We start from the raw sequence: 26,813 nt of genomic DNA, 5'->3' as shown, positions 1-26,813 counted from the left end.
TCAATGTTTCTAACTCTCTATCCCCCTCCGTTCCTCTCTGTAAAAAATCAATAAAATATATTTTTTTAAAAATGCTTCCCAGATGATTCTAATAAAACCAATAGCAAGACTCATAAATCTAGGAAGTGAGTACAGGCATACCTCATAGATTTGAGGGTTTAGTTCCAGACCCCCGAGATAGAGTATCACAAGGAAGCAATTGTAATCATTTTGCTGGTAGAGGGTCTTTCAATTTGTAAAAAATGCACCATCTGTGCAGCACAATAAAGTGAAGTGTGATAAAGTGAGGTATGCCTGTAGTTTGTTTTTGTTAAAAATGATTCACTCTAATTCCTAAAACAGGTGATATTGGGAATTATTGGTTTGTCTTATTGAACAAAACATTTTATTGTGCTTACTCACTTTTTAACTTTGCAAAATAAATACCCTACAAATATTTTATCCTATAAACAGGATTCTTATATTTTTAAAAGTATATGCATTTGCTTTGCTATAATTGTGACTAGTATGTACATATATATTTTTGTTCTTTTTCAGATATACATCATTCAAATACTATGAGTTTAATGCATACTTAGCAGTCCATTACATTAATGTGTAATTAATTGCTCTGTCATTTCTCTAAAGCTGGATACATGCTTTCTTTCCAGTGTTTCTCTATTCTAAATATTGCCCTTGAAGCATGTGGGTCAAAAAGGTTAAGTAAAAAATTTCCTTTATTTTCTGACAAGTAAATCAACTCCTCTGACCCTTAGTTTCCACATTTGGAACACTAAACCTACCATGCAACATTGTTATAAGGTTAAGAAATTAGCACTGAATATACTAAAAAACAAACACACACACATACACACACACACAGACACAAAATAAAAAAACGTTAAAGGGGTAAATTTTATAGAATGTGAATTATGTCTCAATAGGCTGTTATTTAATTTTTTAGCACCCGACACAAAATAGATGCATGGGACATGATAGTTATTGAAATTTACAAAGTTCCCGAAGTGAAAATATCCAATGAAATGATAGAAAGTGTTATAACTCATGCTTGATTTTGCCCAAGAATGTTCTCCAGCAGGAGGGGATGAATCATGGTGTCTCCTATTTGCTGCTGGGTCCTCGAGTGAGGTAGTCACTTTCTCCCATGGCTGGCCTATTTCTGTGTCCCTGAGGGAATGACCTTGCACTCCCATCAGGACTTAGGCTGGGAGACTGCCGAGGGGATAGGACCGCTCCGACCTTTCTATAGCCTCTCCCCTTGGCTCTCTTTCCTAGGAAACGCTGTATGATTAAAGCCTGGTGTGCCTGAACAGGCTGCTGCCACCTAAGCAGTGGCTTGGGCAAGTCCTTGGGTCTTGGTGCTCACACCTTTCCCACTTCTGACTTGAGTTTGCCTTACCTTTGACTTGCTGGTGCTGTCGGAGAGATGGAGGAAAGAGCCACAATGAGCCTGAGGGTTTACGAAAGGCTCCCACTAACCCTGCTTTCTTTTCCTCAAACTCCAAAGACCAACATATTGTCAATAGAGCCTTGTCTTGGTTTTGTTTCTAAGCAGAATGATCTCTAGGTAGAGTGTTGGTTCTCAGTTGTTTCTTTTAACTGTAACTTAATTTTTTTCAGATTATAAATGGAATGCATTCTTATTTTACTTTTCTTAGAATTTTGTTATATTTTCTTTTTTAAAGATATTTTTATTGATTTCAGAGAGGAATGGAGAGGGAGAGAGAGATAGAACATCAATGATGAGAGAGAATCATTGATTGGCTCCCCCCTGCACATCTCCTACTGGGGATCGAGCCCCCAATCTGGGCATGTGCCCTTGACTGGAATCGAACACAGGACCTTTCTATCCACTGAGCCAACCCAGCTGGGCCATTCTTATTTTTTTAAATCCAAGCATTTGTTTAAAAATTTAAACTTTAGTATCTTAGAAATGTGAAATTCCCCCATAACTAAACCTTCTGCTGACAGCTATTTGATATTTATTTTTCATCTTCATAGCCTAAAAGAACTAAATGGTAACTCCATATTTCCTCAATTATTCATGAGATTGAGCATGTTTTCACATATTCATTGTCCATCTATATTTTTTCCTCTGTGAAAGAACCTTCTCCTGTATTAGGCTATTTTTTGGTTGGGTTGTTTATAATATTCTTATGCATTTATAAGAATACCTTGCATTAAAAGGAAATATGCTTTTCTCTTGCACATATTAAATATATTTTTTCCTACTTTGTGCTTTCAATTTCACTTTATTGTTTGTTTGGCTGCCATAAGAAGTGTTTAAATTGTACGTAATTAGATTTTTTTCTTCCATGTCTTCAGGATTTGGGGGTTGTTCTTTGAAAAGATATTCACTCATATTTCCTATCAACATTTATTGTTTTACTGGTGTTTTTTTAATCCTCACCACAGGATATGTTTTTACTGATTAGAGAGAAAGGAAGAGGGGGGAGAAAGAGAGAGAGAGACAGACAGACAGACAGACATTGATTGGTTGCCTCCCATACACACTTCGACCTGGGATTGAACCTGTAACCTAGGTATGTGCCCTGACCGGGAATCAAACCTGCAGCCTTTTGGTGTATGGGATAATGCTCCAACCAACTGAACCACCCAGCCAGGGCTATTGTTTTACTTTTTACAATTAAATATTTGAGACAGCTAAAGTACATTCAAGCTGTAAGAAATGAGGGCTATTGGTTTGAAATATACTTTTGTAGCCCAATGTAGATCTCAACACCCAATAAATGAGGTCTTTGGGCAATGCCCAGAAAAAGTAGTATGGGTGGGTAGTGTTCATTTGATTTTAAGAGGCTAAAATCAGAATGGGCTTAATGGAAGAACTATCCTTGATAGCATGGGTGAGAATACAAAAGGAGGAAAAGATAAGGGGAGGCATTCCTGAGATGTGGTCCAGTGTGAATTGCCATGAACTGAATTTGGGGGGAGCCAGGCTTGAGTATGTGGCGGAGAGCCGTGGAAGACTTTTGAGCTGGGGTACAATTTAAGCAGAGCAACCTTTTATGAAAATGAGTCTGGTAGTAGTGTGTGAGTAGGGAGAAGTGAGGATACAGGGGTCAGTTACAAGACTACATCTTGAGTGTAGGTTGGATTTTTGGGGGGAGACAGTATAAAACCATCTTCTAGTTATAAGCAAGTAAGGAAGTCCACCTAGCAGAACATACCTTTGTAGTGTGGTTCAAGGCACAGGGGCAATATTCTGTTAGGTGTTGAAAACACAACTGAAAAGCTAGGATCAGACAATGTGCAGAGCTCAAGATAGACAGGGTACCATAGGTGCAGTAAGGCATTAGCCATAGGATCGGGTTGGGCCAGAACCTGAAGGGCAGGAGCAAAAACAAGTCATTACTACAGGGACCAGGGTCCTGGACAAACCACGAAGATGTGTACTTGGACATGGAGGAAACAAACAGGGAACCAGACCAAAGTCTGACTATAGCAAGGTTGGCTTGATGTTCTCTCACTGGCATTAAGCTAGATAGAAGTCCTTAAATTTCCCATCTCTGCCCCTTTAAGGAGAGAATTAATCCCAAAGCCTGCAATGAGGGTGAGCCTGCAGGTTGGGTCACCTGGGGTGAGGTGTGATGCTGAGCAGAACTGCGAGGAAGAAAGCTGATTGCACTCAGACAGTCAAGGAAAGCAGCTTAATTGCCTCATGTGAGGGAGTGACCAGCTTTTCCTTGTCCGTAGCTTTAAAAGTGAGCCCTTGGTAATGTTTCTTTGCTTTCTTCCCTTTCGTGGTGGCCATTCCTTGTTTTCTGGATTCTTAACATATTGAGGAAATTTCTACATACCTGCTAGATAATGAAAATTTGCCTTTTAGCTCTTGGAAAATACTTTTATACTCCAATTTTCATATTGGTCAAATCGAATTTAAGCTTCCTTTTTAACCTTTTTAACTTCCATGTGTTGATACACTTCTTTACAGTTTTCCAGCTGATGGCAGTGCTGTTACGGAATCTGTCTTCACACATGTAATATTGAAAATGTCTTTATAGTTCTAAATTTGTAGGTTACGTAGGTCTGGACACACACATACACACATGCAATTTAACATTTTGTTCTTCTTTCAGACATCAGGAAGCCAGATCCAGTCAGAAGAATTTGAAGTTGAACTAAATGATGAAAAGGCTGCCCCGGGTATGGCCCCAAATGGCTGGAAATCTCGCATATTTAGGAATTCTACTCATAAAAGCCTTAGAAGTTCACGAAGGTATCAGAATGGCCTTGATGTGGAAACCAGTGAACTTGTAAGTTGTTTTCACTTAAGTTAAATCTTTTATTGTGTGTTTTTGCTGTTGAAATTCTTAGCCTTGCTAGTATCCTGCAGGCATAGGTGACTCCTATTATGAGCCATGCTCTTCTTGAGAAAAGGAAATTTCAGATGTTAAATGTTCTTGACAATGACTTGAAATCAATTATAATTAAAAATGAATTTCCAGTGGAAACAACTTACTCTTTGTGCTTAAATGCTTACATTAAAATTAGATATCCCATTCATCTTTGAGATACAGAGATAAATACAGGCATACCTCGGAGAAATGGCAGGTTTGGTTCCAGATCACCGCAATAAAGCGAGTAGTAATCTTTTGGGGGGGTGAGGGTCTTGCCTTCAATTTGTTTTTTTAAAAAAAATGCAACATCTGTGAAGTGCAGTAAAGCAAAGTGTAATAAAATGAAACATGCCTGCAAGGCTCGTCTAACATCAGAGGCCCTGGTAGTTGCATACTCTATTACAGGGGTCCTCAAACTTTTTAAACAGGGGGCCAGTTCACTGTCCCTCAGACCTTTGGAGGGCCAAACTATAGTTTAAAAAAAAACTATGAACAGATTCCTATGCACACAGCGGCGGCAAAAACACCCGGCGGGCCGGATAAATGTTTTCGGCGGGCCGCATGTGGCCTGCGGGCCGTAGTTTGAGGACCCCTGCTCTATTAGATAGGATCACATTGGATTACCTATACTAGGAAACCCAGGGTGAGAATGGTGGCTCACAGTTACCATGGCTGCAGGCTCCTTTCATCTTTATCATCACTATCCTGGCATGTGGCTTCCATCTTCAATGATGTGGCTCCTGGAGCTCCAGCCGTCACATCTGTGCCCCAAGCAGCAGGAAGAAACAAAGATTTTCTAGACTATAACAATCCTTTACTTACATGCCATTGGCAGTCACTGAATTACACGGCCAAACCTAGCTACAAGGAGGGTTGAAGATGGAGTCTTTTTGCTGTATGTATTGCCACTTTGAATTAGATTGGATTTCTCTTCCTAAGAAAAAGGGGAGCATGGCCAGGAATAGCAAAATTGTGCGTTTTTTTTAACATTTCTCACCTGAAGACTTGGGATATTATTTTTTAACATATTTTTATTGATTTCAGAGAGGAAGGGAGAGGGAGAGAGACAGAAACATCAATGATGACAGAGACTCATTGACCAGCTGCCTCCTGCACACATCGCCCCCCTTTCCCCTTCCCCCCGCCCGCCTCGCACTGGGGATTGAGCCTGCATCCCGGACATGTGCCCTGACCAGGAATCAAACTGTGACCTCCTAGTTCATAGGTCAATGTTCAACCACTGAGCCACACTGGCCTGGCAAGACTTGGGAAATTATTTATTCAAGTTAACAGAAACTTTTATAACAGCGAGGGAATCCATTCCTAAGAAAGATATTTTCTTATTTCAAGAAATGGTTTGAGAATACATTTTGGTGTTATTTATTGATAAAGGATGCGTTTATTTTTACTCTTGTGTTGGCCTGAAGAAATTAAGCCTACTGAGAGTTCTTGGCGTCTGGCTTTCTCTGCCCACAATGTTATTTACTGCAGAAGTTTCAGGGGCTCTCTGGAGGTCTTAATCTTGGTGTATTTATAGAAAGAAGGATAATACTTGAGCTATCATAGACCTGAGCTATCACAGTGAGATAAACAATTTCCCCCTTGTTGGCTGTGGAAGTATTCACTTTCTAGTTCTCATTTGTCCTGAGAGTTATGCTGCCAAGTCTTTGGAGTCTGGTATTTCAGACGAGAACTTCTCTTGGGAAAAATGCTCCGAGGGAAGATAAAATGCCAGTCGACAAGATTTTCACAAGTACCATCATCGTGGGATAAACAGTGGATCCAAGGGAAGGCTCTTGGAAGACCTGTTTGTGTTGATTGGCAGCCTGAGAAAATGGCCCATTTATCGGGCTGGAGACCAGGACTTGAAGATAATGTTAAACAGGGAGAAAAACTAAACACGAAAATGAGAACATGGGTGGTTTGAATAAAAGGGGGCTGAGTAGAACCTACTCCTATGCTCTGTTTCATAGAGACAAACATGACCCATTTAAACGGCCATCAGGCTAGAGCATTCCATAGGCAGTTTTAGTATCTAGTTTAATGTTAACCTACCTCTGTAGTCAGAATAGTCTCTTTTTTGTGACCTAAGTCCTTCATGCTTGACCAGACAGTGAATCTGATATGTGCCAGGCATGGGACTAGTTTCTGGGGATATGAAGATGTAGCCTTCGCCTTTAAAAAGCCCACGTAGGAAAGGAGACATGAAAACAAACAAAAGAAAAACAACAACAGAAAATAAAACAAGCTAAGCCATGAGAAGAGAAATCTGCACAGGAAACAGTGGGAAGAGAAAGGGGCAGCATGAAGTCGGTTTTGTGAGCTGGGAACCTGTCACAGAGAAGGCAGTGCCGGGCTGGGTCTGGGGTGAGGAGACCAGGCCCATGTTCTCGGGTTCATCATGGTACCCTACACTTGTGTGGGCGTTTAGCCTTCTGTTTACGGGTATTGTTTCATTTGGCCCCAACAGCATCCCTGAGTTGAGTGGGGACTTGAATTCTAGGGCATTTTGCGCACAGACCCTGCTTCTGCTCACTGTGCTGAGGCTGGAACAGAAATGAACTGATCGCGCCGTGAAGATTGCTTCTTGGGTGAACAGCTCAGACTCAGCTGATGCTGTGTAATCATGAACACCGTGGACATGTACAATACACTGTCCTGCTCTCTAGTGCACCGTTAGCTGGACGGTGGTTCTCTGCACTCAGTGTGCAAGTGCCTTGAGAGCGATGCAGTGTCTGTTTTCTATGTCTGCAAACTCTGGTGGCTGCTGTGTGATCGCCAGTCTATCCTGATGTCTTCTAGGATGAAAATGTGCCACCGGTATCTTTTCTGAAGGTCCTGAGACTGAATAAAACAGAATGGCCCTACTTCGTGGTGGGAACGGTGTGTGCCATTGCCAACGGGGCGCTTCAGCCGGCATTTTCAGTCATATTCTCGGAGATGATAACGGTAAGTTTGAAACATTGCTTAATAACTTGAATTAAATTGCTTCATCATTAAATCAATGCTCACACCAGCCTTACCACTGGTTCCATTTTGGAGTAAAGCAGCCTCAAAATAAACTAAGCCAAAGGCTTTAATACCCTTTTGAGGAAAACTATGAGGCCAAAGAAAAGTATGAACCATTCCCAGGTTATGATATTAATGAAATTATACAGTAAACTGTAAAATCCATGCAGGAGGCATTCTAATGAGCTCTCTTCATTTGGGTCCAACTGGTGTCAGGCAGTGATGTCCATCCCATCTGTGGAGAGAGATGCTGGTCTCACAGGAAGGCTTGGGCGGGTGGGCGGGGCGGGGGGGAGCGCGGAGAGGGTAGTGTGCGCAGGAGGGAAGAGTTCAAGTCATAGCGTTTAAGAGGCCAGCCTCTGGGCACAGACTGGCCTCACCACATAATAGCTGTGCAAACTTGGGCAAGATGCTTTTCCTCTCGGTACCTCAGTTTCTTCATCCATAAAATAAATGCACCATAGGATAGCCAAGGATGAAAAGAGATTATATGGGTCACTATATGGAAAGCATTTAAGACTGCCTGCTTCATAGTAAGTATTCAAGAAGTGATATCCACCAGACTTGGCCAGGAGCTCAGTTGGTCACAGCATCATCCTGATATGCCAACATTGTGGGTTTGATCATCTGGTCAGGGTACATGCAGGATCAACCAATGAACACATAAATAAGTGGAACAACAAACCTATATTCCGTTCTCTCCCCCCCTCTTTCCCTTTTCCTCTCCCTCCCTCCCTTTCTCTCTCTCCCTAAAATCAATTTTAACTAAGCAATAGCCACCACGCCATTATTTCAGCAATCCTTCCACGGCTTGGGGAGTCTGAGACTAAGAAAGAAAACTCATGTGACCCGGTTGTTACATTCATTGAGGGGATATTTATAGGAAGTTGTCAGAAACACCTAAGGCTCCATAGAACCCAGTATTTATGTTGTGATAACCTTAGCCAACCACTTACATTTTTGGAGAGGCTTTTTTGTTAAAGATGACTTATTCTCCATCATGTTGAATTCATTATGCTTGTGACATTGGACACTGGTCTACAATGAAGACCTCAAGCCAAAAAATAAATGAATTAGAATGTTTTTATATTAAAAATAAAGCAATTCCTAACTCTCTTGCAATTTAAGAGCTATGTGGACTATATCTATATTTTGGGGCATCTCCTATGTGCCAAACACTGCTCTAGGCACTGGAGATATATCAGGAAACAGAATAAACGGAATCCTGCTCTCAAACAGGTTACTATACATGCAAAACAAAACAAAACAAACTACATAATGTGTCAAGGGATAATGAGCATTTTAAAAGTAGGATCTGGCAGTGGGGGGCTAGAGGTGGGGTTGCTATTCCTGTAGGTTGGTCAGGGGAGGCCTCTCTGGGCAGAGGCCCTGTGAATTGAGGGGTGGAGCGAACAGGCTGGGGCAGAGGGAACAGCAAGTGAAGGGGAAGAGGAACAAACACCAAAGTGTGCATCCACTCACAACCCATGTTAATAACCACATATTCCTCAATTCATAGACAGGAACTAGAATAGTGGTTCCCAGAGGGCTAGGGAGGGTGGAAAGGGGTCTTACTATTTAGCGGGTACAGAGTTTCCAACTCTGTGCGTGTACTTAATGCCACTGAATTGTACACTTAAAAATGAGTAAGATGGTAACTTGTATGTGATGCATATTTACCACAATAAAAACCCACATGTCTCAAAGCCCCGTCTTTAAAATGAGATGCTCCTTGCCGTAACCGGTTTGGCTCAGTGGATAGAGCGTCGGCCTGCAGACTGAAAGGTCCCGGGTTCAATTCTGGTCAAGGGCATGTACGTTGGTTGTGGGCACATCTCCAGTAGGAAGTGTGCAGGAGGCAGCTGAATCGATGTTTCTCTCTCATCGATGTTTCTAACTCTCTATCTCTCTCCCTTCCTCTCTGTAAAAAATCAATAAAAAATATAAATAAATAAAAATAAAATAAAATGAAATGAGATGCTCCAGCCACTGTTTGTGGGAGGAATACACAAGGGACCTGTAGTGAGGTGGGCCCTCTGCATGTTCTTTCGTAGATCTTTGGGCCGGGGGACGATGCCGTGAAGCAGCAGAAGTGCAACATGATCTCGTTGCTGTTCTTGGGTCTGGGGATTACTTCTTTCTTCACTTTCTTCCTTCAGGTAGGTACCTACGATTTGGTCTTCTCACGGACATAGATTATCCTTCAATTAGGATATAGATTAATTATTAGATTTTAACTACCTATTTATGTAGATTGATTAATTATCAATTAATCAAGACCTAATGGAGTTTCTGAGTCTGAGGCTGAAATAAATGGCAAACACATTTTTAGAGGACAGGCCTTAGCAGGAGTAATTGTGACTTCCCTGTTCGCTGAATTATGGCATGTCATAGGTTTTCCCTTAGCAAGGGAAGAAGAGACCCAAGTCCCCAGGAGAACATGAGAACCAGTTAAACTCAACTAGTTAAAAACTAGGGGGGTGGGGAGGGGGGGGGGTTGAGAGGGAACAGTACAATAGCATCCTCTTTTGTTGTTGTTACTCTTTACATAATATCGATAACTTCTCTGAGTGTTTCCTCCTTAATCGATGAACTCTTTGAAAGAACATATATATTGTATTGCATTTAGATAGTGTAGACCTGGCCAGAGTGAACTAGCAGACCTACTCCGATTGTACTTTTCTACCTGGATTTTTACCAAATACTTTTTTTCTCGTTAACTCAGTGAGCACCATGCAGGCCCTTCTAATTCAATCCATTAATTCAGCAAAATGTTTCCTAGTCAGGCCCAGCATGATTCTCTCTCATCATTGTTGAACCAATGGTAAAAGTAAGCCAAGATTTTTATTTAGAAATCATTTCTTTAGCGCTCAGTGATCCCACCCACTTGCTAGCCCTGGTGTGCTAGGGAGTGGAGCTAGGTACATAAATGTGTTTTGGAGGCTGCACCAACAGTGGGCAGCCCACACTGGGTTTGAGCAATCTGCCAGCAAAGCAAGGAGGAGACCAGGGTGGTCTAGTCCTGGGCACCATCCCCCTGGGCACTGTCCCCCTGGCTTAGTGTCCTCCCAGGAGTGGCCTGCACACACCTGCACCGATGCTCCGTGAGCCTGGAGGCTTCCACCCGCCCTGGAAACCGGCCCAACTGTGGACATGTGAACAGGACATGATTAGAAAGAGGGAAACTGCCTGGCAAGCATGCTTGGGGAGGGAGAGGGGCCTGGTCCCCAATCTGAGAGCAGGGGGAGCTGTGGCCGGGAACCAGCCAACTCGCCTGGAGCTTCTTACTCCAGGCTGCCTCCCTCCCTCCCCACGTGACCCAAATGCATTCCTGCATAGAATTTTGTTACTTCTCTTTTCACTGTTTTGTTTAAAGTAATAGGAACACATGAAAGTTGTGACTAAACACAGTATTGTCCTCACTGAGATGTTCTTGAAAGTGTTGAGAAGGGAACCTATTTAGAATGGTTCAGAAGCCAGACTGGACACTTTTAAGGCTTTTCATCTCGATTACATACCCATGACTCAGCAGTACATGAACTTTAAGTTGGGACTTTGAATAAATGTTTGGTCACAGACATGTGTGACTCATTGGCTAATATATAAGTCATGTAAAAAAATCAATGGGCAGGTACCCACTTACGTCAGAACAGCAGGAATGATCAAAGGGAACAGGAGCTTTTGTTTTCTTTTCTCAACTAGGGCTTCACGTTTGGGAAAGCTGGCGAGATCCTCACCACCAGGCTTCGGTCAATGGCTTTTAAAGCGATGCTGAGACAGGTAGGCATGTTATGGGTTGGCTCAACGAGATAGACCACTGACTCAGAATTTAAATTTAAAAGCCTTTTATTAAGCTGGCCAGCTGACCACAGCCCGTACCTTCCCCCTCTGGGAAGCCTCACGGCATGTGGCAGAGACCAAGGGTGCAGTATGATCCTTTATAGCAAAACAGTGTTTAAAAAAATACAAAGCATTTCATTAAAAGTTCATAAAAAGTTCATGAGAACGGAGGGGAGGTAAACAGAGTCACACCTGGCTGGATTTAATCATAACACATTGTTTTCTAAGACAATCTAGCAATTTTTCTCTGCCACAGTTCCTGACCCTGACACAATCAGTAACCTTTTCCAGACCGCAGTCCCTCCCGCTCCCACATTCCGTAACCCTTCCATGCCGCAGTCCCTCACCCTAGCACAGGCGTGTGCACTGGATGCCTTCTGCCCAGGTTTCCTACTTTCAGCCTCTTCTGTTCCTATTTCATGTTGTCCCCCCTCCCCACCCCGCTGGGTGTTCATACAAGCACTGGTCGGGGCCCTGCAAATTGTCCTGGTCCATCAATTACCCAAAACCTCGCAGGGTTTTTGTTGGCCTAGGCTTAATTTAGGGGGTCTGGGGGCTTATTTCACAACTACCTCTGTCTGTGTGGACACTATCATTTCAGGGACCCGTATCTCGCCTCTGGATTCTACACAAGCCCTGGCGAGTCATTTGAGACTCCGGCCGCCTCTAAACAAAGGGAAAAGAGGTTGATAGAATTCATGCACCACAATCGACCATACTAGCTATAGGTTTTCCCAAATATGGGTGATTTATTTTGTTTCTGTCTTATTTGAGCTCTTTTCACATTAGTTTGCTAATTCATTCACTGAACTGTTCCCTGCTGTGTCCTGGGCAGTGTGCTGGTAGCTGGGATGACAAGCATTGCTTGCTTTCCTAGGAAGTTCATAGAACCCTCTAGTTCTATAAAAAAGTCTTAGGAAAGGGCCAGAATATTCACCCAATTGACAGGAATTGATTACCTTCTAGAAGAGTGGTTCTCAACCTTCCTAATGCCGCTACCCTTTAATACAGTTCCTCATGTTGTGGTGACCCCCAATTTCATTGTTACAAATTGAACATAATTAAAGCATAGTGATTAATCACAAAACAATATGTAATTATATATGTGTTTTCTCATGGTCTTAGGCGACCCCTGTGAAAGGGTCGTTCGACCCCCAAAAGGGGTCGCGACCCACAGATTGAAAACCGCTGTTCTAGAAGGTGTTCATAAAAGGGCACACAGCATGAATCGTATTTTAGCAAATCTGAGTTTACAAACCTTTTCTCAGTATCTTTTAAACCGTGGTATGTAGGGACATTATTTTATACGAAACTAAAAGATGCTGCGGATGAGTAACTTATACTTAAAATCATCCCTAAGCGACACTCTTTTGTGTTTAAGAAAACAAACATGGTGAGAAACCAGGGCTGATGTTCTCGTGCCCAGAATTTACAGGAAGCCATGTCCAGCCCAGAGCTTCCCTGCCTTTATGAGGGACCCCACCAGGCCAGGTCAGGAGGAAGTGTCCATAGGGCTAGTTGTCCGCATTGGGTGATGGACCGCCCACAGCACCTGCACCTCAGGGGACACTGGCAGGAAGCTGCCATCTGATGAGTCCACACACACACCGGCCCCATCGGCGGTGCCGTCCCTGGCCCAGCAGAGCCGCCTCGGGCTCGGACCCTGGTGGACTCTGAGGGCGTGCGCCCCGGGCAGGGACTGGGGCTCTATGCTGCATATGAGGGTCCCCGGAACTCCAGTTCCCAAGTCAGTGTGGCTCCTGCCTCAGCATTGAAGGTTTGCAAGGTTTCATCTGATTTCCTTCTCTTGTTTTCATCTTGAACTGATTGAAAGGTGTATTTTGTGCCGTAGGACATGAGCTGGTTTGATGATCATAAAAACAGCACTGGCGCACTTTCTACAAGACTCGCAACGGACGCCTCCCAAGTCCAAGGGGTATGTAGGCTGCACTCTAATCCTATTTTTCTTTAACCTGGCTTTGAATAGACATAGGACAGTGGTTCTCAACCTTGGCTGCACATTAGAATCACCTGGGAATCTTGTTAAAATCCTGATTTCTGGGCCTCCTCATTAGTAACAAAGAAACAGAATTTCCGGAGGATGAGGCCCAGAAATCAGGATTTTAACAAGACTCCCAGGTGATTCTAATGTGCAGCCAAGGTTGAGAAACACTGACATAGGGCATAGCTGCACCTGTTAAGTTGCTTTCAGCTGGAAATGACAACACTCAAACAGGCCTAAACAATAAAGACGAAGGTGAGACTTCAGGGTCGATGGGTCCACTGGCTCAAAAATGTCAGGAAGGACCCAGGTGCCCTTTGTGTGGCTCTGAGTGGCTTTCAGTCTTGAGCATTGGCTTCCTGCTATGCCTCCATCCCTCCAGGCCCGAGGATGGCTGCCAGGAGTCACCAGATCTACAGCGTCCTTGTTTCCCACCCAGCGAAAGCGCACACCTGTGCCTCAACCACCAAACGAGCACCCTTCCCTTAAATCTGATTTGAGCTCGTTTGGGTCATATGCCAGGCCCTGAACCAATAACTGTGTCTCTGGGAAATGCCACGCTCTCCCTGGCCTGGGTCCCCACCCCTGGAGCTGAGGTCTGCCGCTGTGAAGCCCGCTGTGTCCGCAACGGCTCAGGGGAGTGGGAAGAGTCCACTGCAGCCTCTGCTGCATCAGCCCTGCTTTCTGAAAGGTGCCTACAGGAATTCATGTCTACGTGTGCCCTACAGTGGCTGGTCTTAGGGCGTGCACACTTGGTAACAGGTGGTCTCTTGAAGTATTAAATTTCCCTCCTGCACGTTTAAAGCAAATCATCTTTAACATGACCAGAGAACACCGGGGTGAGTTTCCTCTGTGGACGTTGCCCCACAGCCTGTCCCCAAAGCAGAGGCGCTGATTCCTCCGTGCTGCAACGCTGAGCTCACGTGGGCAGGAGAGGAGTAAGAGGTGAAAAAACCTGCAGAGCCTCGTGAGTGAAGCACAGGGGTCTTGGATTTACTGTCGTGAAAGGGAGCAAAAGTTAGCACGGATGCAAAACCCTGCCATCCAGGAAGCTAAACGCCTCTCTCTCGCTCTTCCAGGCCACTGGGACCAGGTTGGCTTTAGTGGCACAGAACACAGCCAACCTTGGGACTGGCATTATCATATCGTTTATCTACGGTTGGCAGTTAACTCTTTTGCTGTTATCGGTTGTTCCAATCATCGCTGTGTCAGGAATTGTTGAAATGAAAATGTTGGCTGGAAATGCCAAAAGAGATAAAAAGGAACTGGAAGCTGCTGGAAAGGTGGGTCACACAAGGCTTCCGTTAGCGTGAGCATTGTGTTTGGACATGTGTTTTATGTGTTAATATGAGCATTGTTTGTTGGCATGTTTTATTTGAATTATGTATTGCAACATGAATGTTTTAATAATTAATGTTTTAATGATTAAATGTTTGTGCTCACTACAGCTAATAATTGCCAGCACTGTGCATGAAATAGTTGACTGTATTAAGAATGCCTAGAACTTGAACATGGAATAATGGAAAGCGTTTAGCCTGTAGAAAACACTTTACGTGGGGTCATTATAAAGAATTTCTGAATTTCCAAAGCTGATTTTACCTTTTACTTCATATCCTGATGCCATTGTTAAGACAAATATCACCCCTATTTTACAGATAGGGAGTCCTTAAAACAGAGAATGTAAGTGAATTGTTCAAGCTAGGGTACTTGCTGATACTCAAAAGTTCTTTTCTTCTTGGCTGTGATTTCTGTAATTGAGGTGGACCGCCACCAGAGGGCAGTAATGCTTCAACTTGTGGTTCTAATTATAATGGCAATTGGGCAAACACTTGGTCTTTACTATGTGCCAATTATTGTTCCAAGTATGTATTTATGTGCACCAACTCATTATATCCTCACAATAATCCTACAAGGCAGGCACTCGTGTTACCCCAATTTTACAGATTGGAACCTGAGAATCAAACAAGTGAAAGGCATGGCTGGGATTCAAATCCGGGCCTAATTTTGAAGCTCTTTATTACACAGCCCCTTTATATGTGTTTAAATGTGTCTAAGTCTACCCATAAATATTTTATTCACATGTACATGCATTTAAAAATTTAAATGTAGGTTACAGCCAGGGTATATTTTACTCTTACTTATGTAAATATTATCCTTTATTGAAACATTAGGAGGTGAAGCAGTCATGAATACATAGTGTGATAGTTTCTACAGCATGAGACTTTACAAAGCCCTTTCACAAACATTACTGAAACTGGCCTTTGCACAGTTAAGTGAGGTGGGACTGACAGTGTTTCCACCTCATAGGGCAGTGGTTCTCAACCTTGGCTGCACATTAAAATCACCTGGGAATCTTGTTAAAATCCTGATTTCTGGGCCTCATCCTCCAGAAATTCTGTTTCTTTGTTACTAATGTTGTGGCCCCACCCCATAACAAAGAAACAATTTCCGGAGGATGAGGCCCAGAAGTCAGGATTTTAAAAAGATTCCCAGGTGATTCTAATGTGCAGCCAAGGTTGAGAACCACTCTCATAGGGCATGTAGGGGTGAGCGTAGAATCCCAACAAGCCTGTGTCCACTAAACCAGTGATAGCCAATGTGATCCTTGCCCCTTCGACCTTAACGGCATCAGCTGAGTTCAAAGCAGCGTGGTCTCACCGCCACGTTCCCATCAGAACGCTTCCTTCTCGTGTTCGTCCTGCAGCCTTCCAGAGCGCTAGCACGGTGCATGGTGCCCAAACTCGGGAAGCCCTGGGTGCCCAACGTGCTTGAAGAGCCTCTTGGCTCATGGCTGTGGGGACTTCAGGGCATCATGTCCTTGACTTCTGTTTGTCACAGCTAACTGCTGAGAAGACATCCTGTGCGTGGTTTTGTTTCCTTTCTCCTTTGCACTCCGTGTCCTTTCCCATTTCAGAAGGGAGAATTGTCAGTAGATAGAATGAAGATACATTTTCCTTAGACTGGTGACATGAAAGAAAACATCTTGAACCTAGTTAAGACAATAGAGTCTGAACTCTATTATCAATGGCTAAATAACACTGAAAGTGGCCAGAATTCGGGCAGGAGGAAGGCAGTTAGAATTGAGCAGTATGGCAAACCAACACAGCACCTTGGGTTAGTCGTCTTGGCTTTGCTACTCAGTGTGTGAGACTAGAGGAGGTCTGGTCCTCACTTCTCACTTGTATGAAATGGGGAGTTGTACCAGATATTGTCCCATGTCCCTTTCAGCTAACACATACTCTGCCATTCTAGGGACCAGAGAATGAGCAACTCAGACTGACCACTCTGAAACTATGTTAGCAGCTACTTTAACCTAACGAGGTGTTTTTTAAGAAAATATGAAATTGAAAATTTTAAATGTTCATGACCAGCAATTTAATCACAGTTCAAGTTTGTTTACTTAGTCAACTCTTGATTAACACAGAATGAGGGTTAGAAAGAAGTCTCTGAAAACTACCCACATCACTGTATTTTTCTTTCTTTCTTTTTTTTCAAAATGAAATGTTCTCATCTGGTGGAGATTATTCATGGGTAAAGTACATTGGGATTTGGGATATCTTCCCATTTTCATTTTTGAAAAAGGGCTTGGTAGTGAGGGTGTTGATTGCTGGGCTGGGAAATGGGGTGGAGAAGGATGAATAGTAACCCTCCCTTTTGACTTGGGCCCTGCCTAATTACTGAGCTTAAGGTCCTGCTGAATCAGAATTAACCCTCCAAGCAGTTAATCCACGACCAGAAAATTAAGAGTTGCGTGTACCTAGTCATTAACAACCAGTTCCTCCTTGTGTAAATGACAAAGCAGGGAGAGCAGGATGGCATAATGAGTTAAGAACCTGACTTGGCCTTAGGTAGACCAGTGATTCCCAAAGTGGGCGCTACCGCCCCCTGGTGGGCGCTGCAGCGATCCAGGGGGGCGGTGATGGCCACAGGTGCATTTGTTTTAACTTTTTTTGTATTACCTTTCTATTCTGAGTTCAATAACTAGTTTCATAATTTCAAACTTCAATGTTTCTAATTTACACCTTGCTTTACTATATTTTACGAAAAAGGTAGAAACATTAATACATATATCTTTCTGTTTAATTGCTATTAAAATTTTTAAAAAATTAATTTCCAGGGGGCGCTGAGTAGTATTTTTTCTGGAAAGGGGGCGGTAGGCCAAATAAGTTTGGAAACCACTGAGGTAGACTATCTTTGCTTGCCTACTCCTTAACTCCAGAGCTTTAAGCAAGCCACTTAAATTTTCTGTGCATCAATTCCTCGCCTGTGAAACAGGAATAATATTTACCTCACAGGGTTATTGTGAGACTAAATAAGATCATGTCAGTTAAATGAGGTAATACTGGCACATAGTAAAAGCTCAATAAGTGTTCTCTACTCCAGCTATTATTACTGTTAGGTGTTTTTTGTTTTTTTTTTCATTTATAATAGAGATACAAGGCTATTCAGCCTGAACTATCAAATATCTTGCTTTTTTCTGGCTACAGAAGCTGAGAACTAAAGTAGAAGTCATAAAGCTGATAAAACAACCAAAAGTTAAGACCTGAAGTCCCTTGTGCTAATGGTTTAGATGACAGCTGTAGTCTAGTCTATGATTTAGACTGATAAGCTGTCACAGACAGTGAACATTAGTCCAGGGGAGATTTGGCTGTCATCTGAAAACTGTTCTGGCTGGTTTGGGTAAAAGGGGTGTAATGTAAGGACACACAGAAGTGCAGGGAACACCCATGGCTTATGTTACTGGAAAGTCATGGCTCCTCCTTTAGAGTTGTAAGCTCTATTGTCTTTGAGGCCCTCTATACATTTGTTCCGTTCCTCCATTGCTGCATATTCAGAGCAGCTTCCCACACATACCCTGGTGACCTAAACCTCCCAATCCAAGGACTTAGTTCAAGCAGTTGCCTCCAAGCCCAGGAAATTATCTGATTGGCCTGCGTCAGTCAGGGGTCTGCCCCGGGTTTAATCAGGGATTTGTGGCAGGGTCATGTTATTTACAACTTGGATCTTCTTTCCAATTATGGGTGGACAGTTCCTCTACGTAGGGATGTGCTCATGGAGGAAATGATTGACACTTCCCGTGGGCCCTTAGAAATCGCTTAGCCTTACTCTCTAGGACTCCACCCTCTGACAAAAGCAAAGCCATGAAGGGCTGTCACTAAAGCCAGTCAAGTACCTGCCTGGTGGCGGGGCTGGGAATAGAATCAGGCTCTGGTGCTCAGACTGCCATTCTTGCCCTAAGCTTGTCAGTCTCCCCCTGAATACAAAAGCTTGCCCAGTATACTTGGCACAACCAGAAGTGCTTTTCAGATTGCCAGTTGTGTCATGCAGCTCATCTTAAAGAACACATTGTTATGTCTTTGCGTTCAATATGAAGGAGTTTCAAACCCTTCAGGATTCTTTTCAGAACACCCTAAGGTTTACATTTTTCATTGTTTCAGAAAGAAAAGCCCCATGTCTAATCAAGATCTGTTCTACATTACAGATTGCAACAGAGGCCATAGAAAATATTAGGACAGTTGTGTCCTTGACCCAGGAAAAAAAATTTGAATCAATGTATGTGGAAAAATTGTACGGACCTTACAGGTAATGAACATGTGGTTGTTACTAAGAACCTAGTGCTGGCCTAAGGCTGAGTTATTGTCCCCAAAAGATAATAAACCTCTGCTGTTCCAAACACTAATGCAACTGTAAGGATGACATCTTTTTTTGCTAATTACTGAAAATAAGTAGCTTTTTTAAAATTTCTTTATTAAGTTATTACATATGTGTCCTTATCCCCACATTACCCCCCATCCCCCCACTCATGCCCTCACCCCCCTGTTGTCTGTGTCCATTGGTTAGGCCTATATGCTTGCATATAAGTCCTTTGGTTGATCTCTCCCCCTTACCCCCACCCTCCCCTACCTTCCCTCTGAGGTTTGACGGTCTGATCGATGCTTCTCTGTCTCTGGATCTGTTTTTGTTTATCAGTTTATGTTGTTCATTATATTCCATGAATGAGTGAGATCATGTGATATTTATATTTCTCTGACTGGCTTATTTCATGCCACTGAGCCATAGGATCAAATTTTCCTATCTCTTTTAAAAACAATAGATTGGGTCTCTAAGAATTGAACGGTCCAGAAGACTATGCAAGTTTTTGTTCATCAGTGCAGGCAACAGAAACAACCCATCTGGCTGATTCAGGATAAACGTTGTTTTAGGGAATTGCTCAAACCTTTATTTTCTTTGGATTGTGTAGACTGAACCAAAGAAGAGGCTTGTTATTTAGTTAAACCTTATCCATGGTTTGCCTGCCATAGTTTCAACCTAGTCAACCCCGGTTGAAATATTACATGAAAAATTCCAGAAATAAACAATTCATAAGTTTTATTTTATTTTTTATTGAAGTATAATTGACTTACAATGTTATATTAATTTCAGTTGTAAAACATAGTGGTTGAATACTTGCATATATTATGAAATGATCGTCATAAGTCTGGTTACCTTCTGTCACCATACAAAGTTATTACAGTATTATTGACTCTGTTTTACATGCTGCTGGTTATATCCTCATGAGTTATTTCTTTTATAACTGCTGATTTGTTCCCCTTATCTTCCTTCACCTATTTCACCCAGCTACATGCCTCTATCCATGTCCTTCTGGCAACTACCACTTCGTTCTCTGTATCTAAGTCTGTTCCTGTTTTGTTTGTTTTGTTTTTTATAGTCCACATGGAAGTGAAATAATATGGTATTTGTCTTTCCTTGACTTATTTCACTTAGCATAATACCCTCCAGTGTTATCCATGTTGTTGCAAATGGCAAGATTTCACTTTTTATTGCTAAATAATATTCCACAGTGTGTGTATATATCACCTCTTCTTTATCCGTTCATCTATTGATGGACACTCAAGTTGCTTCTATATCTTGGCTATTGTAAATAATGCTTTAAGTGAACATAGGGGCACATATGCCTTCTCAAATTAGTGTTTTCATTTTCTTCAGATAAATACCCAGAAATGGAATTGCTGGGTCACATGGTAGCTCTATTTTTAATTTTTGAGGAACTTCCATACTGTTTTCCATCATGGCTGCTACAGTTTACATTCCCACCAACAGTGTACGAGGGTTCCTTTTTTCTACATCGTCACCAACACTTGCTCTTTTCTGTCTTTTTTATAATAGCCATCATGACTGGTGTGAGGTAGTATTTCATTGTGATTTTGATTTGCATTTCTCTGACGTTGAGCATCTTCTCATGTGCTTCTTGCCCACCTGTATGTCCTCCCTGGAAAAAATGTCTAATCAAGCCCTCTGCTGTTAATAGGTTTGTTTGCTTTTCTGACATTTGGTTGTATACATTCTTCACATATTTGGATATTAACCACTTATTGGATGAATCATTTGCAAATGTCTTCTACCATTTGGTAGGTCGCCTTCTCATTTTGTTGATGGTTTTCTTTGCTGTGCAAGAGCTTTTCAGTTTGATATAGTCCCAATTGTTTATTTTTGCTTTAGTTGCCCTTGCCCGGGGAGACATATCCAAAAAGATATTGCTAAGAGTGATGTCAGAAGCTTATTCCCAATGTTTTCTTCTTGAATTTTTGTGGATTCGGGTCTTATATTCAAGTATTTAATCCATTTTGAGTTTATTTTTGTATATGGCGTAAGATAGTGATTCAATTTCATTCTTTTGCATATCCAGTTTTGCCAACATTCTTTGTGAAGAGACTGTATTTTCCCCTTTGCTTACTCTTGCCTCCTTGGTTGTAGATTGGCTGTATGTGCCTGGGTTTATTTCTGGACTCTCTATTCCATTCCATTGATTTATTTGTCTGTTTTTTGTGCCCACAGCATACTATTTTGATTATTATGGTTTTGTAGTATAGTTTGAAATTGGGGAGCATAATACCTCCAGTTTTGTTCTTTCCCAATATTGCTTTCACTATGCCAGGGTTTTTAGTGGGTCTATACAGATTTTAGGATTATTTGTGCTAGATTATTTGTAAAATATGCCATTGGTGGTTTGATAAGGATTGCACTGAATTCGTATATAGCTTTGGGTAGCATAGTCAGTCTGACAATATTAATTCTTCCAATCCATGAGCTGCAGCTGCTTACCAGCCCTCGCAGGGGGCAGGGTGGTTTTGCAATGGCTGGCACTTGCAGACTTTAGCGGAGCAGCAGGAGAAGGCTGAAGGTTCCAGGTCACCCTCCCCTCCAGGGAGTGGGGACATGTTCCAAAATGACTCACTCCCTTGTCTGGTGTTAGCAAGGCAGTGGGATAGTGCCCTGACCACTTGCCCACTGAGTTAGCAGGTCAGGTAGAGAGTGCAATAACGGCATCCACCAGCCCCTCCCCTCCGCCTCTCGGGAGCTTTTCAACCCCTGGAGAGTCAGTGGTTTTAGGTTAGCGAATCAATCTTTTTCCCGTGTAGTCTGGGTGCTTTTTTAGCTGCTGTTTTATTGTTATTTTGTTTTGTTGTTGTTTTTTTGCTGGGTCTCAGGTCGAGTCCCTTAGGTGGGGAGTCTTAGTTTCCCATAGCACTTTGGGTTCCTCAGATATCAACATCAGCACCATTGGTTTTCTAAGTCAGGTGTTGTGAATATATTTAACACTAACAAAATTGAATGCAACTTAGATTACAACTCTGTAGACTAGAATAGTTTGAACACTTACAGATTTAAAAACGGATATCTGAAATTCTCAATTTATTCTATCTCCTTTTTATGTATACTTCATGCAGCTACATTTTTTGGTATTTGACATAAACATGTGGCATTATTTATGACCTTGTGGTTTATTTGAAACTGCAAGAGCATTAAGGAATAATAGAACGCTGGAGCTAATTTCTAATTTGATTGTGATTTTAAAGATTCAATATCATGGTAAATTTTTCAGTAATATTAGTATTATAAGGCCATGATCACAGCACATAGCTTAAAAATCATCCAAGTCAGTAATACTTTGACTTTTCTGTCTTGGCAAATGCCTTCCTCCTAATCGTTCTAATCTAAAAGCAAATTGTTGTTCTCAACCTTGGCTGCACATTAGAATCACCTGGGAATCTTTTTAAAATCCTGATTTCTGGGCCTCATCCTCCGGAAATTCTGTTTCTTTGTAACTGATGTTGTGGCCCCACCCCATAACAAAGAAACAGAATTCCCAGGTGATTCTAATGTGCAGCCAAGGTTGAGAACCACTGCTCTAGAAGCTGAAAAAGGGAAGGAAACTGCTACATAGAAAGGTTAAGTCACTTACTTAAACTAATGTAACTGGGGGCAGAAGTTAAACCCAGGTCAACTAGACTTAGAAGCTATGCTCTTTCCACTGCACAGTGCTAAGAGTGGTTGAAGAGATGGTCATGAATGCTCTAATTTGCCTTTCAGAAATTCTGTACGGAAGGCACACATCTATGGAATTACTTTTAGTATTTCACAAGCATTTATGTATTTTTCCTATGCTGGTTGTTTTCGATTTGGTGCCTATCTCATCGTGAATGGACATATGCTCTTCAGAGATGTTATTCTGTAAGTAATTCTTAAAATATTAAGAATATTCTATAGTAATATTTTAATAGGTCTATGCAAAAGTTTAGAGAAGGAAAAAACCCCTCTCTTGTTGTAAGATAAGTTTAGAGAGTTGAATCAACTACAGAAATCTGATCTAATCAATACTACAAGGACAGTTTAATCACTGGAGTGGGCAAAAACTAACCAACCTCATCATAGACCAGAATTTTAGGAATAGATAGAACTCCAGACAGGAGGATAGCAAATTTTCTTATTGTATAACTAGAGGCCCGGTGCACGAAATTCGTTCACGGGGGGGGGGGGGGGGGGGGGTCCCTCAGCCCGGCCTGCACCCTCTCCAATCCCGGACCCCTTGGGGGATGTCCAACTGCCAGTTTAGGGTGGGATCAGGCCTAAACCAGCAGTCGGACACCCCTCTCGCAATCTGGAACCTATGGCTCTTAACCGCCTGCCTACCTGCCTGATTGCCCTAACTGCTCTCCCCTGCCGGCCTGATCACCTCTAACTGCCTCTGCCTCAACTCCACCACAGTGGCTTTGTCCGGAAGGTCGTCCGGAAGATGTCCGGTCTAATTAGCATATTACCCTTTTATTAGTATAGATGTAGGCAGATAGAAATCATAATTAGAAAGTTGCTGATGACCATAGACTGAAAACAGAAGGTTAAATAGCTTGCTCTTTATGGGCAACCAAAGATGGCCTTGTCAAGGAGATGGGAATGCTTGCCTGAAGTCTGGCAAAGGCTCTGTCCCCTAACCAGACTTGGGATGACCTTGCCAACATTTGCCTTAGTCTCTCTCCTATTTTCTTGGTTTCCAAGACTAACCAGTGGTCTTTCTAATTGATACATTCCTCTTTTCAAAATATGCTAGATACATTCAATTAAGTTGCAGCCTAGTCTTGCCAAAGGGAAGCCATTTTTTTTTTAAGATCACTTGGCATATTTCTGCTCTGATGGGATGATTTTAAAGCACTAGTGAGGAACCATTAAAAAAAAGTCAAAACAAAGAAGGTGAAGTGTTTAAAAGCTGTTCTTTTCATCCAAAATTGAAATAACTGTGAAAAAAAGTGCCTTCCGTCCTCTTTGGTGGAGGGATACCAACAACAGAACAATCCAACAAGAAAGAAACCATGTACCCTGGCTTCCCTCTCCTCCAGCCCTCCCACCCCCAGCTAGTCCCCTTCATTGCCAAACCCCATCAGACGCCAGAGGACAAGAAAAGCTGTTGGTGCAGTCCACGAAGGGTCAGCCTCTGAGAAACTGGGAAGGTACAACATAGACATGGGTAGAGAGTAGAAAGTGCTTTTGGAAGATCAAATGGAAATATGCATCTCAGATCTGGGACTGACAACTTGGAGTATTTCTACTGTCTAGAAAAATATCACTGAGAAAATTGGTCTTGCTTTTTTTGTTTCATTTTTTACCATCAAAATGTTAAATTCTGGATAATCAGAAGCCAGTTTTTTAATCTTCTGTGCTAAAGCTAGATTATAGGTGTACAGGAAAGCTAGGCAGCTACACGTGGGCTCATCACTATTTGACAATTTAGTTTTTGGTAACCAAACTTACCAAGTATTTGAGAGCCTTGCTATACCCACCATTCCTGTCCCTGTGTAATTAAAACACATTTTAATATCCTAGCTGTAGAAGCTTGGTAGAAGAAAGAAGGTTTTAAGTTTCCATTATTACTAGATAGAGATTTTCTCCCTCTCCCCTTTCTCTGGGGGAACTCTGGTGTCAGAAGTAAATGGCTTTGTGGAGATGAAGGTCCTGGGAATCTTTGGCCCTTCATAAATGCAGTTATAATCCTTATCTGTCCTCTAAAGACTATTTACTTAGAAACGAGACCTTTAGCTTAGGACGTTGTTTCAGGGTGGTATCAACAATTATTTTACTTCTAAGAGAAAAGCTATTTCTGGTAAAGGCTTGTTTTTCCTAATAAAAACTCTTTAACTCCAGTGGTCAGTATTGTTTGTGCGGGAGTCTAGCAGGAACCACACACTGGCAGTCAGGGCTGTAGATTCAAGAGGAAACATGACTGCTTGTCTGGCGCTGACCAAGCCCCTTAATGCGCTACTTCAGTTCCCTCAGCTCTAAAACGGGTATCCGTACTTATTAATATTCCTTGAGATTACAAATCAGATTAAGTTATAAGCCATTTCCAAAATGAGAAGAACTGTGGAAAGTTACAGGAACTCTAAGAAAGTAGAGGCTCCTAAGGAATAAAGAAACCCTCCATGGTAATCTGCCTCCCTGTGGATTTCGCTCCTTCATTACTGGAATTTCACGGGAATGTGTGCTCGTAGGACGAGGTGGGATGAGGTGGGGTGGGGCCATGACTCAGGGAGTAAAAAAATATCTGTACTGGTGGGCAGTATGTCTGTGGACTTTTAAACACCATGGAGCTAATTATACAGGCTAATGTTTTAATCCCTCTTCTTCCGGTCTCTAGGGTGTTTTCAGCAATCGTGTTTGGCGCAGTGGCGCTAGGACATGCCAGCTCCTTTGCTCCAGACTATGCCAAAGCCAAGCTGTCGGCAGCCCACTTGTTCATGCTGTTTGAAAGACAACCTGTGATTGACAGCTACAGCGAGGAAGGCCTGAGGCCTGTGAGTTCTCTGCTGCCTTATGCGTGCTTGGTTAATTGTTTCCCCAAGGTCTGCTGTTTGCTCGGTTGTGGCCACAAGATAAAAATCTATAGTGATTACACTGACATTTATTTATCTTGGTGATATTTCAGATCTAGAATTTGGCCAACTTTCCTGGCATTTTAAAATTCCATAGGGAGTTTCAAGGATTCTGAAGTTTAGCACATCAAAAGTAAAAAAAAACAGAAAAAAGTCCAGATGTACTGGAACTGGCTAATTGTTATGAAAACTGTTAGTCACTTCTGCATGAAGCTATATGCATATAATTCTGTATGTGAATGCAATGAGCAATTTGGCTTTAATCACATCTTGTAATGACTGAATTACAATTGGTAAGAAGGCCACTGTATTCACCGTGAGTCATCGTACACTTCACTACTTCCAAAGTGAACTCAAACTTGGATAGGAGGGTTCTTGGCACAACACGAGCTGCTGTACATTTTACTGCACAAGAAGCAGTGTGGGTAGAGAGATAGGGACTTGATCTTTCTGGGACTTTACCAGGTATTCATGTTCTGAGAAAATTGCTGTGTTGGTGAGATAAAGAGAGTGAGAGAAAGAGGCTGCCAGGGCGTGGGACAGGCTGCCCACGGAGCCTGCAGGTGAAAACTGCCCTAAGTTCCCACCCCTTTGAATCTTTAGCCACTGGCTTGACTCCAGGCTCCCGACTGTCCTTTGAGAACGCTAAATAATTGTCTTAAACCAGAAATCAAGGTTAGATAAGCACTATCTATGAAACGACTATTGAATGTAACCTGTAGCCCATCTCCCATCTTCATTTTTCGTAACAGTTTTCTGTCCATATTAACGAGTGTTAGCCCTTGTACTGAATATGAGTCTTATGTCTTTTTACTACAGCCTTTGGTCAAGTTTTCTTGAAATAATACTGTTTATTACCATAATGATCAGACCGATTACAATAGCAACAATAAAACAATTTTTTTCAGGATAAGTTTGAAGGAAATGTGACATTTAATGAAGTCGTGTTCAACTACCCGACCCGGCCCAACGTGCCCGTGCTGCAGGGGCTGAGCCTGGAGGTGAAGAAGGGCCAGACGCTGGCCCTGGTGGGCAGCAGCGGCTGCGGGAAGAGCACGGTGGTCCAGCTGCTGGAGCGCTTCTACGACCCGACGGCCGGAACCGTGGTACGTGCACTTTCTGACATTGGTAACCTGATTGAAGGCAGTATCTCAAGTGGCTAAACCAATATTCCCACAATGGAAAAACCTGAATAAGACCCACAGTCCTATTGGATAGAATGACCACATTCTGTAAACCCTAAACTGGCACCCAGAGTCAAACGGATATTGGAAGTCAGGTAGAACATCTGGAATTTAGTGTAGTTCTGAAAATAGTGAATATGAAGTTGACCTCTACCTGCCAGCCTTATCCTCCTAAGTAAACCCTCAGTTCCTGGTTTGTAAAGGAAAGCCCACCTCC

At 42.4% G+C, this 26,813-nt stretch overlaps 1 protein-coding gene across 3 annotated transcripts in view; it reads left to right on the top strand.

The window, feature by feature from the left end:
• The window catches only part of ABCB4 (ATP binding cassette subfamily B member 4), a 70,391-nt gene that overhangs the window by 38,508 nt on the left and 5,070 nt on the right, over positions 1-26,813 (top strand). For all 3 annotated transcript variants that reach the window (XM_070424169.1, XM_070424168.1, XM_070424170.1), the window contains 10 exons: positions 4,098-4,274; positions 7,161-7,307; positions 9,422-9,526; positions 11,070-11,147; positions 13,060-13,143; positions 14,289-14,492; positions 18,692-18,792; positions 22,582-22,722; positions 25,178-25,334; positions 26,321-26,518. In XM_070424169.1, the coding sequence (XP_070280270.1) occupies positions 4,098-4,274; positions 7,161-7,307; positions 9,422-9,526; positions 11,070-11,147; positions 13,060-13,143; positions 14,289-14,492; positions 18,692-18,792; positions 22,582-22,722; positions 25,178-25,334; positions 26,321-26,518 (1,392 nt within the window). The remainder of the gene's footprint in view (positions 1-4,097; positions 4,275-7,160; positions 7,308-9,421; positions 9,527-11,069; positions 11,148-13,059; positions 13,144-14,288; positions 14,493-18,691; positions 18,793-22,581; positions 22,723-25,177; positions 25,335-26,320; positions 26,519-26,813) is intronic.

Source organism: Myotis yumanensis, unplaced genomic scaffold (assembly GCF_028538775.1).
Source record: "Myotis yumanensis isolate MYYU_CA2020_CCGP unplaced genomic scaffold, mMyoYum1.0.hap1 SCAF_9, whole genome shotgun sequence".
Taxonomy (NCBI): Eukaryota; Metazoa; Chordata; class Mammalia; order Chiroptera; family Vespertilionidae; genus Myotis; species Myotis yumanensis.
Note: the sequence above shows the minus strand (reverse complement) of the source record. Positions and strands in the feature narration are given on the sequence as shown.